Source organism: Gymnogyps californianus, chromosome 1 (genome assembly GCF_018139145.2).
Source record: "Gymnogyps californianus isolate 813 chromosome 1, ASM1813914v2, whole genome shotgun sequence".
Taxonomy (NCBI): domain Eukaryota; kingdom Metazoa; phylum Chordata; class Aves; order Accipitriformes; family Cathartidae; genus Gymnogyps; species Gymnogyps californianus.
In genome coordinates, this window is record NC_059471.1 from 218439187 (window position 1) to 218456330 (window position 17144).

Here is a 17144-nt window from a genome sequence, read left to right on the forward strand (position 1 = left end):
CGGACGCACGCCGCACACGCCACGCGTCAAAAGAACACAGCAGTTTCGAGGGACTGCGAAAACCACCTCCGCTCACCCCAGACACTGACTGCTACGCCAGTTCACTTGGGCAGGAACCGGCCCCGAGGACAAAGCTGGAGGCAGGGAGCCCGAGGCAGCACGGCTGCTGCGGATGAGGCCAGCCCCGGCCAACAACAGAGAAATTAGATTGCTATATTCTCCTGTGGCTTTAGACAGAGGTGACAGAGATGCCCTTTACTGCAGCCATTTTTCAGCCAAGCTTTCAATGGTTCAAGAGAACTTATTTCAGGTTATCACGGGAATGCCCTGTGCAACAATGGCACGGCTCTGCTCCCAGCCTTCACACTTGGCTCTGCAGGAACTTCTCCCTACATCGCAATGGCCCCGGACCCTTCCTGAACCCGACGCAACACGGAAGAGGCAGCAGATCTCCCTGGACACTGGGAGGGAGACTTGGCATTTGCAACGACATTTTGAGATCCACGAGTAAGAGGTCTTGAGAAACACAACGGACTAAATCCCCACATCATCTCTCATATGTGGACTCGAACAGCTCACCATCATAGGGACACGGCTGCTCCAGGGCTGGCGCAGGAGCGGCTCGCCGGCACAGGGCCACAAGGGCAGGCAGGAGCCCCATAACCCGGCCAGGGATGGGGATCCCAGCCCAGGGCTGTGGGACACGCTGTGGGGTGCAGGGGCAGAGCATTTGGGGGCTGGATAAGACATGGTAGGGGGGGCTTATAGAGGCAAAAGGGAGCAGCCAGGAGGTCTGGGAAGGAGGGAGCATGGGGAAATGGGATGAGGAGATGAAAGGGGCTGGCTGCTGGTGAGCGAGCGCTGGATGCCCTGTGCCCGACCCCTCTTGCTCTCTTCTACACCCCACTTCTTCACCCTTCCCGTGTGGACGGCTCTGTTGTGCACACATGGGGGTTCAAGTGCCAGCAGTTGGAGTCAGGCCACAGGTGACCAGTCAAGCTGTGGCCGCGAGTCACAGCTCGCATGTCGACATGGTCACGAGCAAAGATCAAGCCAGACCAGCCGGTGAGTAGGTCAGCGGTTGGGGAGGCAGGTACACGTGTGCTCCGGAGCAAGGCAACCGGAGGGTCTGGGGGTCCAGGTCGACTGCTGAGACTGTAAGGCACGGGGTCGTGTGAGACCCATTTGCACGCATGTGTACCCATGCGCAGGAGGCAGCTGGGGAGAGCCAGGACCCGGCTGCAGCTGCTGGGTGGACTGTGTGTCTATGCCCAGCTCCTGGAGGGATGCGCAGGGTGGGGGGGGGTACACAAAAAGCTAGCAGACAGGGCAGTTCCTCTTGGTGCATCCCGTCTCGGTACTGCTCTTTCATATCCCCTTCTCACACCCGTCGCAGCAATCTTCACGCCAATCAGGTGAGTACAGGGGTTGTGGCTATATAAGGGAAGACAGCTGAAGGACTACACGCTACTCAGAAAACCCCAGCTTCCCGTTCAGTCCCCTTCAACCCATAAAAGCTTTTTTTTTTTTTTTTTTTTTTAAATAAGAGTAACAACAGCAAACAATACCAGGAACACAACTTTAGTCAGCAGTGCAAGCAGACAGACAAGGGCAAGGCGGGAGCAGCATGCAAGCTCAGTGCCTCCCCTGAGCTCAGGTGGCACAGCAGGAGGGTCCAGGCTCCTCTCCACGAGCAGCCCAAGACCGGCGTGCAGGGAACCCGCTCCTGCAGCCTCCCCAGATGCTTCCCCACTCCCTGATACTTCATCATGAGTCTCAGGACAGGCGACGTTGATAAATCCCTGACCCAAAAGTACCAGCAGCTGATTTATAGGGAACAAGCTACTACGGCAAGGTGGCATTGCCACTCGAAAGCCATCACGACAGAATGAGCTGCTGCGATGGATGTTCACCATCCTGAGGGAATGAGCTGCTATGATGGACATTGAGCATCCTGTAAAGTGGGAAATAGAGGAGGAATAAAGCCTAGTCACCCTCCTTTATTTTTATTTTTTTAAGTGCAACAACGCAGCTCACAGATTACCTCTTCTCAGGAGAGATGCTAACATTATCCTGTTTGGAAAGTATCATTTTTGTTCCAGAAAGCTCCATCCTGGAGCAGTAGAAGCTGCTGTAGGACATACTGGCACAACCAACAGGAAACCACAGTAGTCTGAAATCCCCAGAGACAAGACCGAAACCTGCCAGGATCCTGAGGAAAGGGAGAAGCTATGGGAGGTGGGGAGCTCCAGGAATAAGAGGTCTCTACTGCTTTCTACCCACAGAAGCAAAGAGCAACCAAATTAATGACAGCTTCATGACAGAACCCTTCTGGAAATTTGAAAGCCACCGTGCTTCAGAGAAGCCTGCTGTCGTCTTCAGTAAATACAACATTTCACCACAGAGTCCCAGGCAGCGCTAGGGAAAACGCACTGCCTCTAGAACGGCCCTCCTTGAAGACAAACACCGATCTCCAACCTGATGCAACCCCCGGTCCTGGGTAGGTCTACACTGGCTCGGATCAGGAGAGACTCCTGAAGCCAAGCTCCTCACTGTCACCACTGCCCGCACGCTGGTTCAACGGAGCATGACCTGTATGCGCTCCGGATCCACCTAACTTGGAAAGCACAGCCCGGTCATTACGTGGTGCTCAGCCGAAAGGTCCATGGCTGGAGCTGGCACGGTGTGGAAGGGGATCCTCGGCACCAGCGGGTTCCCCTACGGATCTGCTCCTGCTGGGCTCCGAGCCTTGCTGAACACGGGCACCGACATCCTTTTCTGTTACCGATTTGCCTGTGCTGTTATTTCCACAGCACCAACTCAAAAGCCCTTTGGAGATGAGGGGAAGATTTAGAGTCCATTCTCCTTAAAAATTCTTTTGACCTGGTTGTGCTGTTCCCAGACGGGGAACCCTGTGAGCCAAGACCTTTCCTTTCTGTCCACTCACCCTCTCCTTTCACCCCAAACTGGGCCTGCGTTTCCAAGCAGGAACCCACACTGATAACTCCACTTTAACTGCCACAGCCCTGAAATGGGCTTTGTCAGCTCAACAGCAGGAGCTGGGTTTGTGAAGGACGCGGTTCTGAGGTTCTCAATTACGTTCTTCTGCTGGGGCTGCAGGAGGCTGCAACCACGGCAGGGGCTAACCGGAGCCCCGCTCCCCCTCTCCGGGGGTCAGGTTCATCACCAGGGACAGTTGCGGGGCTGACCCCGTCCAGCACAGGGTGACTGCGGCGCAGAGCACGCTAATGCTCCCTCCCACGCGTCCTCCACGGTCACACAGCCCATTCGTCTCAGCCGGTGGAATCGCTGAGCACCGTACCACGCTTCACTGCTGGAAAACACCAGTAAATCCTGGGATTTACTTTAACGCCTGGTAGCCGCTCCATCTGGCAGAAGATCTGCAAATCCCACAGCAGCCCTGCCCTCCCCATCTAAGCCTCGGAGTGCACGCTGCGCTGCTGGCAATGCCACACGGGACAGGTCCCCTGGCCTGTCACTGCAGCTGGGGACGTATCAGCAAGGTCACCCGATGCTGCTGCCTCAGAGGAGCCGCACGTCCCTCCTCCACCTCTTTGGCTCTGTGTTATCCTGTGGGTCAGGACACGCTTTCTTCCCTTCCCACCCTGTGAGCTTTATCCTTTTCTCGGCATCCATCCTTCCCCACTGTTTCTGGGTTCCCTGTCCTCGTTCTCACCATGGTGCTGTGTTTCTCATGCAACTCATCCACCTGCCCGCAGCACGTAAGCTGAGCGGGTGTGCTGCTCGCTCCTCCGCCCTGCAAGACTCCTGCGGAGAAGGCAGGGCAACGCTGGCAGCCACACGCCAAGGCACTGCCCATCCTGCCGGTACCTGCTGCCCACACTCCCCAGCCGCATCTTGGTGCATGAGGTCGTCATCAGCGCTGCCCACTTCCCTCAGGTCAAACTTCACGGGGCGATGATAAAGGATGTGCAACAGTCAATGTCCACCCAAAGCGAAAGCCCGGGGCAGGTGAGCACTGGGAAGAGGAGAAGAAACCGCTCACTCTCGGAGTGTCCTGGGACTTGGAAATTTGACTGCTGGGGGAGAATTTCCTGCAGTCACAGCCCCGTGCTGCTCCCACCCTTGTACACAGCTGGGGGGAAACGCCAGCAATAAGCGCTTTCTGGGACAAGACCCAAAGTATTTCCTACTCTCAGCCTTGGGCACTGCCCTCGCCCACCGGCCTTCAGCTCCTCGCCCAGGCTCCGCACCCGGCTCCTCACCCCCCAGCCCTGCAAGCCGGCAAGGCAAGCAGCAGTGCCACAAGGGTCTGCAGTGCTAGAGATGAACTGCTGCACGAGGGTAGACTGAATTAAGTGAAAGCAATTTAAATACCCTATTTTAATATCAATTTAAACCTGTAAAGAAGATTAAAAGTGTTAAAGTTATTTTTACATTTGTCCCTTGTTACCTTCCCGCAGGGAGAAGGCTGCACGGAGCGTGGTGCGCAGCACAGTGCTCTCTGCAACGTGGGCGAGCCACCCTGTCAGCTAACTTCCCTGTCCAGGGGGATAGATTACACCTATACGTATTAAAGCAATTCTGCAGCTTATCACATATAATAAAACGCTGGATGTGCCATTTACCATTTTCTAATGTATATCCAAAGGCTTTTTTATTTGGGATTCCTGCCCAGCTACCTATGAACAGTGGTATTCAACCACTATATACATACACACACACATATATAAATTAAGCCTTCCTCAAGCCCTGCAGGATTGGTTTCACTAACTTTGAGATGACAATTGAACTGCGATCTCTTGAGTCTTTTGGGGTCCAGGCAAGAATCAGCATTTCTCCAAGCATTTGATTTCAACATGCTTGGTTTCAGATGGAGAGCTGGTGTCGCACAAAGAGATCGTGCCCAGGAGAAAAGGGACTGCTGAGGAACAAACACGATGTTAATCGTCACGCGTGTGCTTCTGATGGGCAAAGAGCTACTCGAGAACCTCACTGATGCTTTTCTCTTTCGTACCGTTATGGGGGACAGAGAGGGGAGAGGAGGGACAGGGACACTGGTCCCCCTTACAAGACGAAGGGTGATGGCCGTAGTCCTGGCTGAAGAGGAAAGCTGATGAGATTTTAGGAGTAACTCTTAATTTTACGTCTTGCCTTCCTGGGGGGGGTCTCCATTCCCCTCTCGGTGAGCAGTGCTCTGCTGTGCCCACGCACAGATGATCTCCACGGGCCGGCCTGGAGAACATGACCAGAACAAATCCATCATCCACAGAGAGAGCTGTGCGCTAGACTTCAAGTTGACTAAAGTGAGCATTAGGATCCAGCTGGTAGATACCACCCTCCCTCTAGTATATATTCCCTAAACTATCAGGACCATGGAGTTGCATTATCCATCTTCTCCAGTTGTACAAGTAGAAATATGTAAAATTGGACCTAGAACTGGGCCAACAGCTGAAAATAATGGTGCAGACAAAATACTCAAAACGAATTCATGCACATTGCACACGCACGGCAGCTCACCACTCACACCGGGGCAGCAGCTCTGTTCCCCAGGCACGGCACGCATTTCCACAGCATTACTCATTTTCTCATTATAACCATTCTCATCTTTTGCAACGAAGCTCTGAACAGGCAGCGCTGGCCTTCAGACGACAGCTAATTTTCCTAGTCCCCTGAGTGTCTCTCCTAAACCCCAATTACTCCAAGCCGCTGCCTCAGTACTGCAGGGACGTCCAAAGAGCCTGGGAAAGCGAAGCAGGATTCAGGGATCGACAAAACAGTGAGCGGGGCACTGAAGGGAGATAATACTGAGAATAGCGTTATCCACCTCCAAACCGTACAAGCCGTCCAAGGAGGAAAATAGTGGAAATGCTTTCAGGAAAATCCTCCATTTGAACTGGGAGTGCTTCAGGTCCGCAGCACTCCCGCTCTGAAACTGGAAGTCAGATGGTATTAAATTCTGTAATTACCCTCTAACGCCAAGGATGTGTCTGCTTTCCACAGGCTGACAAAACTAGGACGAAAGCTGTGGCTGTTTTTAGGGGAGGTGTGGTTCTTTGGGGGTTTGGGGTATTTTTTTGTTTTAATAACTCCGCAAGGGTATCTGTCCTCCCTGAGCTCCAGCCAGTGCTCTCACTGGATCATGGCTACAGACAGCCCTTCATCTCCCAAACTGAAATTATCTCCTCTGTGAAAACACCCAACCCCACATCACTTCAGGCAGTCACACCGTCATCCTACCGAGATGAGAACAACAATGCATTTACTTTTAGTCACACGCACTTTCTAGACCTTCATTCCCACGATGTTTACTTCTCGCCTTCCACTTTATGTGGACTCACAAACACTTTAGATACCCACGAGCTATGAAAGAAAATAGCACCTTTTATGGTGAAAGCCAGAAAACCCTGGCTGGAGGAGCCCCGGCAGCGCTGATACCAGAAAGCATCGCTGCCCCCGCACCCATTCCTCAGCCTGCTGCAGCCTGACATACGCTCATTACTCCTCTCGCTGTTTGGCACGACTTCACGGCTCTCAGCTGCTCGATGACTGAACAGCCTCAGCTTTCCACGGCGCTTCCTACTGCATCCTGAGCTGGGAACAGATTTCTCCAAGCAAATGATTCAGAGGACCAAAGCCCCTGTACGTACATGAAACACTTGTCTGATGACTTTACCCAACAAGCCTGCAGCGTCCGAATTTCTAGAGAAACAGTACTTGCAGTGCCATCTATTCACTCTAGCATACTGAGACCGTGTCAGATGACAGATCATATTTATTCTCCTTGGCCTGATGCCACCTGGGATTTTTCATGTCCAGAAGAGAGGGCCAAGATATGCCCACAGATACACAGATGCTTACAAAGGGCCTTTATGAAAAAGTAGCCACTTTTTCTCGAGCAAAACCTTCCCTGAAAAGGCCAAGACCATAATGAAGTAAAGGTTATGACACTTACCCTGGGGAGGTCTGCCTAACTTCTGTATTGATTATATATGATCTGGATAACCTTACTATTAGACCCTTCAATGCAGCTCTGAGCAAGTCAGATAATAGCTGCATACCTCTGAAGTGGCGTTTTACAACACTCAGTCCATTCTTGCCAAAAAAACAGGGGTCTCGGGTTTATTTTTATTTGTTCTCTAACAGGCGTGGTGCAGCCTTCCTCTCCTTCAAGTCCTGGAGGAGGCATGCCAGCCAGCCTCTTCTGCACCCACCTCCAGGGCTGCACTCTGAACAGGCGAGTGAAAAACCCCAAAACCCAGCAGTGTCATTCCGTACTCTGCCGAGAACAGGAAAAAGCAGCATTAATGTCATTAATAAGAATGATATTAAATGCCCGCTTGAGCATCCGTCTCCATAATCATGCTCCAGAAGGTGGCTATTTCAAACGGCTAGTTGCTCCATGGTCTTCAAGTCTGGCCTCACGCCTCTCTCAGAGGTATTCGCTGAGAAAGTCCCATAAATAAAGCCCTGACGCAGGGACAGCTGGCCAGAAGAGGTGGCAGGAATTCCCCCTGCTGCCAGCACCCGCAGGCTCGGAGCTAGGCTTCACCACCCTCAGAAACACCCACCACCACGCCGGAGCAAAACCAACGCGCGGCAGAGGCTGGAGGCGGCCATTGCCATGCAATGCACAGAGGTGTCGGAAGGAAGAACGTTCCTCTGACAGCAAGAGTTCCCCACCCGCAGATCGCAGGCAGTGCCGCCACTGCAAAACTCCACAACCGGTGCTGAAGGATCACACCGGCTTCAACCACAGCGCCTTGGAAGCACCCACCACCACCGAGCTGCCCCGGCGGAGGGCACTGCAATAAACCCTGCCACAGTCACACTCCTCGATTGAGGGGCTCTCAGAGTCCGCATCTTACCTACCACTTGTGCTCTCTGCTATCCCTCTAGTGTCACGTTAAACCGGGAGACTGCAGGCGGAAGCTAAGTTTCAGCACATTTGAATAGTGCAGCATCAGAGTTGGTCCTGGGTGAAGCTCTCTGAATGCAGCAGCTCAAGCAGCACTTGGAGCTGCTCCTTGAACAGTTCGTTCTGGCAAGACACAAGTCCAAAGCATATGGCAAACCTCGCATTCATGCATCAGCATTTTTAAAAAACGTACAAAATCCTGACATCCTCAATGGAGAGGAATTTCCAAGAGGTGCAACATTTTTAAAAGGTACTTCTGTAAAACGAGAGTTGTCAAGAAAACTTCAGGTCAAAAGAAGAGAATCAACATTCCCGTCCTCTGCATTAATATGATGTTAAAGTGACCTCCATTGCCAGGACTTAGAGAGGAAAAAACAAAACAGGGACGCAAAAGGAAGACAGTAAGGTTAAAACAGTAAGGATGCACATCATTATGTGAAACGAGCAAAGCAGCCTTCAAACACAGCCAAAAACCAGTCCAAACAGAGAGGAAAATAAAAAGTTAAGTGAAAACATGGACCAGAGTCAAGACAGCTGAGAGAAACTTGGGAGAGCCTGAAGCCAAAGACAGAAGAACAAGAAGTTTAATTTACTGAACCAGCAGCAGAAATCCCCCACAGAGTCACACACTGCTGGGCCGCTAGAAAGAACGGAGTCTGGTTCGGAGAGACAGGTCACGGCTTCAGGACACACAAGGTTTGTTCACAGTGCCACTGTCCCCCTCTCCTCCAGCCACACCGGCACGGCACCTCCGCCGGCACGGCTGCCGGGGCAGGACACCAGGGCAGTGCTTTTGGCTGCGGCCACGCTTCGCAGCGTGGACACGCAGGCCAGGCCAGCACCGCCTCTGCTTTACGGAACATTTTCAAGGAAATCCTCAGACGGGACTTTATGCTCTCCCATCCACGGAGACACGGTCATCGTGCTGAGCAGTCAAGGCAAGCGGCACTAGAATGGACTGGAAAATTAAAAATGCATGCAGTGACCAAAACCAGCCAGGGTTTATCCTAGAACTGAACTAACAGAAACGTGAAAGATCTGCCCGATGCTCAGAATCGCTTTTTGTTCGCAACTCGTTTTTAAATAAATAAAATTACCAATAAAGGTGTTCCTCTGACTCAAAACCACAGGACAATCCAGTAGAAGACACTGACAGACAAGCACTGGCTGCAAAACACACACAGCAATTCTCCGATACACTCCCAAGAAACTTCAGGAAAAGAAGTCTTCCTTGGCTTGCCTGTACTCAAGTCAACTTTAAGACATCCACTGATGTCCACGGTGCACAACAAGGGCTTGCAGCCCAGCCGGGGCTTGCAGCCGAGACAACACTTGGCTATCTTAACTCTCCTGGTCCAGCCAGTCCCCCATCGCCGAACCCCTCTGCCGACGGCTCTGCACCCATGGGAACAGCAGTGACTCAGAGCTGCCGCAGCCGGAACAGCATCGCCTGACCCACCCCAACACCAGCACTTCAGGAGAGCCTTTCTGAATCGATCCCCTTCCCCAGTGGGCGGCAGACAGGAACGGCACAGCTATGTGCCCGGAGGAGGACGAGGCCAGGAGGAGACACGGGTGAAGCAGCCAGGCTGGGAGCACTCCCGAGAAGCTCCCGAGATGGGTGCCGGGAGCAGCGCAAGCTCTGGGACAGGACTAGACCCATCACTTGATGTCTGCTGACCCTGACCAGAAACGGGCACAGCAGATGCAACGCTAATGGCTTGGCACACAAGTTGGACTGCTGTAGCCCCAAAAGCCAAAGGCCAAGTCCCTCAAACACACCCCACATCCAGATGCAAGCTGCACAGCTCTGCAGCCGTGCTCAGCGTTTCCCCTTTGCCCCCAGGCTCACAGCTCCAAATACGCTGACGTTTTGCTCACTAATAAAACGAATGCAAAGTTGATACAACAGTATTCCAGGTGTCGGAGATGGAAGAAGCCTGCTGAAGCAGTCCTGCTCTAGCCAAGCTCCTCCGGTCAAAGAGGCAGCTCGGTGGCTAGGAAGGAGGTCTCGGATGCCAGTGGCACAAACACACTTATGGAGACCTTTCTCCGGGCATGACACAGAACAGACACACCACCTCTGAATTTCAGCCCAGCACCTTGTTAAACACACCTGGCTACGTCAGACCCTATGGCACTTACACACTCAGATACTTGCAGGTGTATGTCTTCTTAGTTACTGCTTAGCCAGCTTCAACATATTTTAATCTCCTCGTTGTGCCAGGCATGCGAGCCCGCCTGAACCGAGCACCCTTCCAGAACCAAGCACCCTGAGCTGAGCACAACGGCAGAGGCGCAGTCCCGGCACAGGGAGCACAGCAGTCCCGGCTCCAGGGATTTGGGATGCCTGAACCTCAGCCATGTGCTGTGCCTGTTCCCCCTCTCTAAACACGGGCACTCCAGGCTGCTCTCACTGCGGGAGAGCAGGGCTCTGCCCTGCTCCCTCAGAAAAGTCTCCGATTATTATTACAGAAAACTTAATTTCATTCTGGAGCGAACCACAGCGAGAGCTGAGCAGCTCTCCAAATTATTTTTGTGCTTTAAGATACTGGCAACTCCTTTCTCTCAATTTCACATCAGCTGCAACTGTTAACAACATACGGTTCTCTGCCGGCTCATTAAGGGAGGCTATAATTAACATCTATTCCAAAACCTGCTCACCACCCAACTCTCCCCTGAGCAGTTTTGCATAACTGGTTGTTTACATCCTTCAACTTCCAGCTCGCAAAAGCGCCAGCGCTCCCACTGCCGCTGCTTTCTCCTGCGCAGCGACAGCAGCATCCCTCGCCGAAGAAACCACGTGCATCTGGGAGACACGATCCTCAACGCCTCCCCGGTCCGCAAACACCCGCTGCTCGCTTGCGCTGCCCATGCTCAGCACGTGTCTGCCGGCGTGATGTCTACCATTTCACTTCAGAACTCAAGTACCCCTCCAACGGAGAAGGGCACGATCACTCCTCACCTTGCAGGGGCAAGAAGCGCTGCCTGTGCCCACTGTTAGCAGCAAACTCCACGGACTCCCCGTTATCACAGCCCATACAGCTCGCTAATCTTGATTTTAACCGCATCGTCAACCACACTGTAGATGTCCCAAGGAACACGGCTGTGTTTTCCTTATCCAATTTAACATCTCAAATAGATCTAATGGACAGGAACCATCATACTAAGACTAGGTGCCCAAGTTTAATCTCCAACATGGGCCAAGCAGGCGCACAGGAGGCATGGATTTAACTGCCACAGCCTGCACAAAAGCTTCCTCCAGTGTGTCTGTTGATTAAAGCCGGTCTGCGCGGTGAGGCAGCACCTTCTTTCCTAAGCTTTCCTAACGTCACCGCAGGTATTCTCATCCACGTAAATATCTAACACATCACTAGACGTAGCGTTTAAGCTCCTTGCCTCATCAATAACCCATAGGAGTCACTCCTGCAGATAATTACTGCGTAAATCAGCATGGGTCTCATTCTTCTCGTTAGGAAGGTAAACTGGAGCAGTCTATCTTTGGTACACCACACTTCATCACGCATATTGTCCGACCTCCTTCCTAACCAGGTCTGCTAAGTTCACATTTATCTCCTCCAGGAGCTTATCTCTCCTGGTTTCTAATCACCTGCTTTTCCAAAGGAACCCCCACTTGTACCAGTCCAGCTGCTGACCAAGTCCAAAGTGCCACCCACTGTACTGCTTCCTCACTGACAACATTCATCCTCCACATCTCAGATGATGTGCAAACCCACGAGAACCGCGCTTTTGCTCATTTCTAAATACAACTCATGACGCAGCCCCTCGCTGGTACCCCTGCTGCCGCCGTAGCCGCTCCTCCAGAAGAAGCTGAAGCAAACAATTGTCCTCCGGCTTTGTCCCGCTCAGTGCCGAACAGAGACGTTGTGTTCGAAGGCGAGCGCAGGACAGTATCCCCACTCTCCGCTCGGCAGCGGACGCGGCGGCAGCTGCGCTGACCGACCCTCCCACCCCTGTGCTCCCACAGCCCCGTCGGGGCGACCCGCAGCCGTGCCGGAGGGAGGGACAGCCGGCACGGGGCAGCTGGCACGATGGAGGCAGCCGGGACAGGCAGAGGCACAGGCAGGAGGAAGAGAGGAGATGCACGCACTCTGCGCCGTGTTATCTGCCCGGGGTTTAAGCTCCTCTCACCCGCCTTGGAGAGGTGCATTTCCAAGTTCACCATTGGAACGATACAGCTGAAAACCTGACAGATGAAGACGGAGATAACCAGCACCGATTGCCGCAGACGTGCTTGTGCACTGCACTGGGACACCCAGCCGTCCTGGGGCAGTACACGCCGTGGGTGCTGACACGAGCACGTTCACACTGCAACAACTGCCGGGGTGTTACAGCCAAAGGGGTACCTGGTCCTAGCACCGTGCCTTGAAAACGCCTGCCGGTTCTCCGTGTACCCGGCACTCCCCAACAGCCTGACCAGGCAGTCTTGCATGTAATTCACTACAGGTTTTTCCAGGTCTCAATTAACAGACACACATCTCAGCTCTCAAAACATTAGATGCCTGACTGCAGGGATCTAAAACAGAATCAAAACAAGAAATATTAGGGTAAGGTCCCTAAAATGAGGTCAGAAGTCTTTTCCCACTCTAAAAGAGCAACGTTATCCCAGTTTTGGGGCAGAGTTGACTTGGAGGCTGCCGAGAGGACCGGCATGCACCAGGCCGGCCGGCACTGCCCACAGAGGCAGCGTACACAGGCAGAGGAACCCGGATTCGCCCCGGGGTCTGCAGGAGGTGCTCCCCTCCGGCCAGAGGGCTGAGACCCAGCGGTGCATCACGGTTGTGATCCCTGAGATCAGAAGCTGTCCAAGCCCGGCGCAGGGTGAACGGCACCTCCAGAAGGGCACTGGTCCTTCTCTCAGCTTCGATGGCAGAGCGGTTCATCTTCGGAAAGGGTGCGACTCTGCCAGACTGAAAAGCGCGGTTATCTGGGCAATCAGCACATTTCGGAGACCTCTGGTTTGGGGAGGAAGGTGCCGTACAGCGAAGAGGTAAGCAGCCTGACTAGCTTTCTGCTCCACTTCCTACAGCTACCCACAACACAAAAATAAGTCAGATGAATAGAGACAGAGAGACTCATTTTCTCCTCCCCAAAAAACTTCCTGCTGCATCGTCTTGATCAAAAAGCATTCAGAAACATAAAAATAACGTGCAAGACTATCCAAATCCCAGTTACAAGGCAGCAGCAGCTGCCAAATATGCAGGCTGTTCCCTGCAAACTGACACGTGGCACTTTTGAGCCACACCATAAACAAAAACCGATTTGAATTGGTGCAAGAGAAAGGCCTTCGCTCCTGGGAGACGAAGGGCCCTCACACGCTGCTCTCCCACACACCCTGACCTCCACCACCTGCCCCTTCTCACCAGTAACAGCTGCCACCTTCACCAAACCCCCCCTGCCTCGTTTTTTCCAGTTGCAAAACTGGAAGGGATGAACACGCTTTGGGTATCGGAAAGATACGTCCCTAGAAGCAGGATGATCCCTGCCCCGAGGCGCTTGCAGGCTCTCAGTGTCTGGTTTGACATACCAAGAGTATTTAGTGGTCAAAAGCTTTACAGCCACAGAGAGGAAAAGACAAGCAGCCCAGCCCTGGAAGGCTTCATGCCACGGTCATGGCAAGAGGTGGAGAGAAAAGCTCCCCCAGCTCAGCAGTATCACCCCGCCGCTCCTCTGATCCCCCCGGGCATCTCGGGGTAACCGAACCGAAGGGGTTTTCACGGTGAACTCCTCCTCCTGCCCCGGCACCGCAGCAGGAGCTCCCACGGGGCGCACAGCTGGGCAGCCTGGGGAACTCCGGGCACATTTCTACCTCGGGCCAAATCGGTTTTGTTTGTGTTTTTAGCATCCATAAAACCGCAGCTGCTTTTCAAGCCTAACATCCCAGCACTAGAAACGAGAAAACGAAACTTGCTGCAAACAAAGTCTTCAGATTCCTGCTCACACTGAGATAAATACGAGCTCAAGTGAGAGAAACGAAAAAGAAATTTGCAAAATTCTCACTGGCAGTAAACAAAATATTACTAACAGTTAAAGAATCTGGTTACAACATATGTTTTTGACTGATGCTTCCTCCTCACGTTCACCCACTTTCCCGAAACCGTGACACAGGTGTTACGAAGCCATGCGAACACCGGCTGCCCTCTCGGCGACGCTCACAACAGGAGTTTCTGGCAATGAAATCCAGCGGACCACGGGAGAGTCTCCTCATAAAGGGGGAGAAACGACTAGACCAGAGCATTAAAGCTTTCGTGCCAATTTATCCCGCACAGGTATTGCTCCAGGGCCAAAATGACTCATCTCACACTGATATGAAATACATTTATTCCCCCACGAAAAAGGAGGATCACCCAAGATGGGGTAGAGAGAATTTTCCATCTTGTCTTAAGCGACATCGCAGGTTTACAACCTGCAGAGGTGAGCCCATGGAAAGCTTTACACAGAGATGCTTCTTGTGCCGTATTTAGACCATTTCAAAGCATCAACCCACTCGGTGACCTTTGGGAAACGGAGTTGCTGACCACACAAGACAGCCACAGGGGCTTCACCTGCCCCGGCACCTCCGGGAGAGACTGCCGGCGCATGTCAACCAAATCAAGCTCCGGCAGCCACAGGAAACAGCCACAGAAAGAGCTACAGGGTAGGGAGAAGTGGTGGCGAGGAGAGAAGAGAGACCTCGCCGTTCCTGTGCAGACTGCGGCCCGGCAGGGAACAGGCGCCCCAGCAAGGCCCGACGCCAGCCAGCACGCCATGGGCACAGCCGCAGCTCCTGTGCAGGCTGGCGACGGGCTCACCGGACCCTGCAAGCTCAAGAGGGTTTCAGAAGCCGTGAGACAATGGCCCGGCAGCACCCACGCAGGCGCTGGCATGCCCGTGACGGCAGCAGAAGACAGGCTGCGGTTCTGCTGCCGGGACGGCTGGAGTGTTCACACCTATGCACTACCACCACCACACTGCTGGCCCAACAAGCAGGATGGACTCATGCAGCCGTGAAGAAACGGCAGCAGAGTCCACACGGCACAAACGATGGCTTGCAGGGCCCGCTGCCTCATGAATCTTATGGAGACCGTGGGATTAATCTCTTCTGATCTACAAAAGTACCTCAAGGAAACTGGAAGTGCTGAGACCTAGTGAAGACAAGGCGCTGCTGGGCTAAACCCACCACCCTATCCATCAGACCTGGCGTTGGCTGAAGGAAGATCTAATCCCATGTCACTGTCAGGCATCTGACTCCCTGGCTTTTGATCTGCAGCACACAGAGCTTCTCTTCCTGGGCAAAAGTTCAAAGAGAACGAGACAAGTATTAATAGAGCATCTGGGATCAGAGGAGCTGCAGTTCCCAGGCCGACCAGCGCGGCTGGGATGTGCGGCTGGGATGCTGTGGCGTGGGGGCTGGCGGCTGCCAGGAGTAGGGTGACCCCCTTCGACAGGCATCCACACTGATCGCTGCAATATTCTCTCCTTCCAAGCAGCCAGGTAACTGGTCAGAAGACAGGCAGCTTTGCACATGGCGTGTACAGGGATTACATCCTCTCTTTCCGAGGTCCTCTCTGCAAATATTTATACAGCAAACAGAGCTCACTGTTAGCAACCACTGGACACATTTCAACGTATGGGGTTTTTTTGCTAGATGCGCGCTTTACAAGAACCCAGTCTGAGTCAAATCGATGAGTCACTTGGCCAGGTCCACACATGACAGAGCGAAGCGTATTTTTACTGCCAGTTGGAAATGCCTCCCACCAATGAGAACTGCATGGACATCTTGCAGCAGCAGAGAGCCTGGCACTCTCAGGCTGAAAATCGACTCAAAACACAGGTGGGACGGTAGCAGGACGAGCCGTGAGAGCTCTCCTCTGCCCAGTGGGTTCACTTCAGCTTCTCTGGCTTTCAGCGTTAGCTCCTCACTCCAGGCATCAGCTCCAGCCGCGCAGTGAAAGCCCGAGAGGCAGAGGAGCTGCGAGCACCTTGGCGGAGTGCAGGACGCATCACGCCTGCGCCCTTGTTCCTCAGCCTGTCTGCACGGGGCCTGCGCCACCAGAAGCTGCATCAAAGACTTCACGGAAAGAGACAGCACCAAGCACGGAGGCAGTTTCCTCTCAACATCCACCCTTACCTCCCACAGAAGCTCAAAACCAGAATTAACGTGTCCAAACCCCAGCCCTGACTGCAGGAGCAGCGAGGCGTTCTGAAGGAGCTACGTTTCAGTACAGCAAGAGTACGGTACACGTGGCATGACACTCCAGACTGCACAACTGCAAAGAAATACGGAAAATGCTGCAACCTCCCCAGCTCAGCCGAGGCCTCTGAGCAGCCTCACCATCCTCCACACTAGCCCCGACCCCCTCGCAGAAAACCAGCACCCCCCCCAGGTTGTCCGGGCCTTGGGAAGCAGCAGCAATCTCATTTTTGGATCAGACAGCGGCAGGCATTGCAGAAGGGTCTGCATCTACCAGACCCCAGCACACTGCTCAGTGAACCCCACGGAAGCAAGCCTGGGGGTCAGGCAGCAGTGCAGCAAGCACTGGGGCATGCCACTGGGGACACGCAGGGCTGCCATCCCCTTGGGGAGCGATGCTGTGTGGCCCTGCCGTTGCTCCGGGCCTCCAACAGTACACCCAAGGTTTGAACAAACGTGGCAATCCACCAAGGAGATCCTGAGCTCGTTGCCTCGGCTCCTGTCACCTACCGCCCACCCAGCTGAAAGGCTTTCCCTCCTCCCCTGCTGCATCTTACCTGGGGGGGAACCCTCAGAGGTTTGGGCAGAACCTGCAGCACTCAGCGAGCGCCAGCATTGGGGAGGGCTGGACAGCTGCAAACTCGGACACAGAGAGAAAGAGCAGCAGATTGTCAATGGCTTATTCAGAAATGCATGTATTCTAAATCCCCCTCTTTTTTGTTTGTTTGTTTTCTAATTCCCCACAGGGAAGAGGCCACGCATTCAGTACTCTGTATAGAAAACTCTAAGATAAGCCCTTCATCCATGCTAAACATGTTTTGAAATTGAGCTGTTCTGGACTCTCAGGCCATGGGGGATACACAGAGAAAAACCTCTCGGATCCCGAGGCAAAAAGCAGCCAGAAGTCCTGGCTTTGCAAAGCAGTCATTTGTCTGCATCAACAGTAAGAGCCAAGAGATTTAAAAACATCCATTTACAGAGAATAATGTGAGCAATCATGACACAATATGACAAACACTCACATATGAAAAGACCCATTTCCCACTGCCG

The 17144-nt window shown here is 53.3% G+C and overlaps 1 protein-coding gene across 1 annotated transcript in view; it reads left to right on the top strand.

The window, feature by feature from the left end:
* The first annotated feature begins 1031 nt into the window (after nt 1-1031).
* The window catches only part of LOC127023321 (SH3 and multiple ankyrin repeat domains protein 3-like), a 23273-nt gene continuing 7160 nt past the window's right edge, over nt 1032-17144 (top strand). Inside the window, exon 1 of the mRNA XM_050907431.1 lies at nt 1032-1065. Coding sequence (XP_050763388.1) covers nt 1032-1065 — 34 coding nt within the window. The remainder of the gene's footprint in view (nt 1066-17144) is intronic.